At 36.8% G+C, this 3208-nt stretch overlaps 1 protein-coding gene across 1 annotated transcript; it reads right to left on the bottom strand.

Annotated features, from left to right (window-relative positions):
• LOC109850640 (ethylene-responsive transcription factor ERF086-like) lies at positions 981 to 1945 on the bottom strand. Its single transcript, XM_020420693.1, has one exon. The coding sequence runs from the start codon at positions 1913 to 1915 to the stop codon at positions 1139 to 1141; it is 777 nt and encodes a 258-aa protein (XP_020276282.1). The 5' UTR covers positions 1916 to 1945; the 3' UTR covers positions 981 to 1138.

The raw sequence follows: 3208 nt of genomic DNA, 5'->3' as shown, positions 1-3208 counted from the left end.
GTTAAAAACTGAGGAAAAAATAGGGGGGTGGGGGGACAAACAACATGAATGCCCCTAACTCTTGGATTAAAAATCAAATCGAGTAGTTTACTAATAGAATTATTTAGAGGTTAATTTACAGAAAGCTTCTCTCAACTTTTGTGGACTTGCAGTAAGTCCTCTCAAAAAAAAATTCCCACTAACACCCCTAAACTTTAGGAGTTATTACACATAACTCTTCTAAATTTATTTCTCTAAATTTTATCTTAAATTTTATCTTTTTATCCTCGTATATAACCATCAACTCTAACATTTGACTGGACAAGCACAAGACACAAAATATAAAAAATAAAATCCCAAGAAATCACCTTTTTATTAAAAATATAAAATGTTATATAGTCTTTTTTAGTGCTAAAAAGTAATCTCCAATTAATAGCAGACAAGTGTCACACATTATGCGTAATCAAACTAGCTCTTCACTTCAAGATAACAAAAAAAAAAAAAGCTCGGGCCACTCGATACGCCAACATCTCACGAGGGCGACTGGAAAGGCGTTACATGTCGACCCCTGACTATGTCGACTTCTTGATCAACCTACTCAACCAACCATTCAGCTGACATCTCGCGAAGGCGACTGGAAAGGCGGTACTAATTCTCGACCTTCTACCAAACGAGTAGAAATACGATGACTACCTCGAGCCCCCTCCCGCACAATGACAGCTGATAAAAGGTGGAGACCGCGTTTCTACTAGTTTGATATGTACGGTGATAACATTCTTTACCATATGGAACTCAAGAATTAGTATATTTCCGATCAGTTAACGAGTCAACTTACTCCTCTACTCAAACAGATCACTCTGTTTAACCCTTTTCTTAAATAGGCTTCTTTCATGAATCATTACCGAACAGTACAAAATATGAATACAACAACAAACTATAAGTAGTACAAAATAAGTACTTAATATTCGTGTTAAATAACATAAATACTTACCGGCCTCCCGCAGTAATTAATCCTTCTTTACTAATAGAAATAACAAACCCTAGCGAAGAAGTGAGATTAAGAGCATAAACATGCCAACATTAATTAGAACAAAACTTGTGCAACAAAAAGGAAAATGAGAAACCCTAACCCTAGTTCATCTTCTCTCAACATCAATACTTATGACATTGAGTAGTAGTCCAAGCCAAACACATCACCACTATCCATCCCACGCCACTGGGAGACCTGCGACGCCGACTCAGAAACAGGCCCACCAACCATCAACGGAGCTCTAAGATGATCCTCCCCCCAAAGATCTTCCTGCTGCCAATAATTACAATCATGCCCTCCCCAAACATTCTCCTCAAAATTACCTGAAGAAGAGCCAACTGCTGCATTATGATGATCACTAACATCATCCTTTGAACTTGATCTCAACAAGCTCTCAGGAACAACACTACTCAAATCACCAGACCCTCTATCTTCATCAAACCGAAACTCGCTCGCCACATCAAAAACTGGCTCAGGCTCACTACACGCAACATGTGTTGTGTCGGTTGATACATGCTGTAATATAGGCGCATTTTGGGTAACTAGGATTTGGCTGACGTTAAGGGGAGCATAAATGAAGTTGGTTCTGGCTTGGGCTCCTTTCATTGAGATTGCGGATCTGTCATAAGCTATGGCAGCTTCTTGTGCAGTGTCAAAAGTGCCAAGCCAGTGCCTTTCTTTAGTGGTAGGGTCTCTTATCTCAGCTGCATATCTACCCCATGGCCTCCTTCGAACTCCAAGGTAGCGGCCGGGCTCGGTTGATCTCCTCCTTCCTCTCCTCTCATTAGGGTTTGGGACTCGTGGGGATGGGAGGAAGCTTAATGGGTTGAGAAATGTAGTGGAAGTCATTCGAAGGTGAGGGGTAGGGTTAGGGTTTTCTCTGGTTGAGGATTTACTTGTGAACATTCTGGAAATGTGAAGGCTAAAGGGTTTGAGAGTTTTCTTAGAGGGTTTGAGAGCTGAGAGTGAAGAGAAGATGAGGGATGAATTTAAAGAGGTTGAGTGATGGACAGGGGGGTGTTATGATGTTATGGACAATATCTCTTGGTGTACTGGCTTAGCTAGTGTGCTAGCATATAGGTTTATTTTATCTGTTTTTAGGGTTTTTGACCTAATTAGGGTGATGTTATGATCTTACGGTGTTTTGGCTAAACTTAGTGTGATGGTGGTGCATCTATATTTGGATGCTGCCACTGCAGTAGTTAGCCTCTTGTGTTTGCCTAGTGTTCTTTGTGGCAGTGTTCTTTGTGTCTTAGACCATCTCCAACCGGCCTCTATATCTTCAAAATCTTTAAATTTGGAGAGTGGAACCTCTCCAACCACTCTCCAAATTTGGAGATCTCCAAATTTGACCCTCCAAATTTGGAGGGTGAGGAGAAAAAATGAAGGGTCTCTCCATAATACTATTCATGATTTATTAATTATAATTTTGCCATTTTTAACTATTTGATTTCTTAAAAATTACCGCTTTGCCATCCTTCTTAGTAATTTAAATTAGATGTTTAATTTTAAATAAATATAGTTAAAAAATTATTAATCTAATATTTGAAATCATTATATATTTGGAAAGGGCTCGTTGAGATCTTTAAAATAAAACTAAGATTAATTTATTTTAGTATTATTATAAAATTATTAATTTTTAAATTAAATAAATAAGTATCAGACAAGAAATTTTAAATACGGGGATCTATTTAACTTGCTCCATAAGAAAATACAAGCATAAATTATAATATTTAAATTACATTCCTTCGTTGCCGTGCTTCTGCCATAAATGTTCAATTAGTGCGTTTCGAAGCATAAAATGAGCTTCCTTATCTTGAATCTTCCTATGTCGATCAAGGAATCGTTGGAATCGTTCGACATCATCAATATCTATCTCTTCAGGTCTTGAAATTTCGTCATGAACAATAATCTCTGGTTCTACATCGCGTTCATTCTCCACAGTCATGTTATGTAGTATAATACAAGCAGTCATCGATGTATGCTTTCACTATTATTTTTAGAATTTCTTCTTTTTTAAAGCTCTCATCGACACCTTTATAATGTTATAAAAAAAATTTCCAAATAAATTATTAACAATAAAATTATTAACGTAAACTATATCTAACATTATTTAATTTATATGGATTTTTGATAAAAAATAAAAAAAAATATTTGGAGAGTGTGGGTTGGAGCAACCCTCCAAATTGGAATATTCCT

The sequence above is a fragment of the Asparagus officinalis genome, chromosome 7 (genome assembly GCF_001876935.1).
Source record: "Asparagus officinalis chromosome 7, Aspof.V1, whole genome shotgun sequence".
Lineage (NCBI taxonomy): Eukaryota > Viridiplantae > Streptophyta > Magnoliopsida > Asparagales > Asparagaceae > Asparagus > Asparagus officinalis.
The sequence above is the reverse complement of the archived record's forward strand: the minus strand, read 5'-3'. Positions and strand labels throughout refer to the sequence as shown.

What these genes read in the sequence shown, in the direction of transcription:
- LOC109850640 (XM_020420693.1), bottom strand. Translation starts at nt 1,915, where the DNA reads ATGTTCACAAGTAAATCCTCAACCAGAGAAAACCCTAACCCTACCCCT.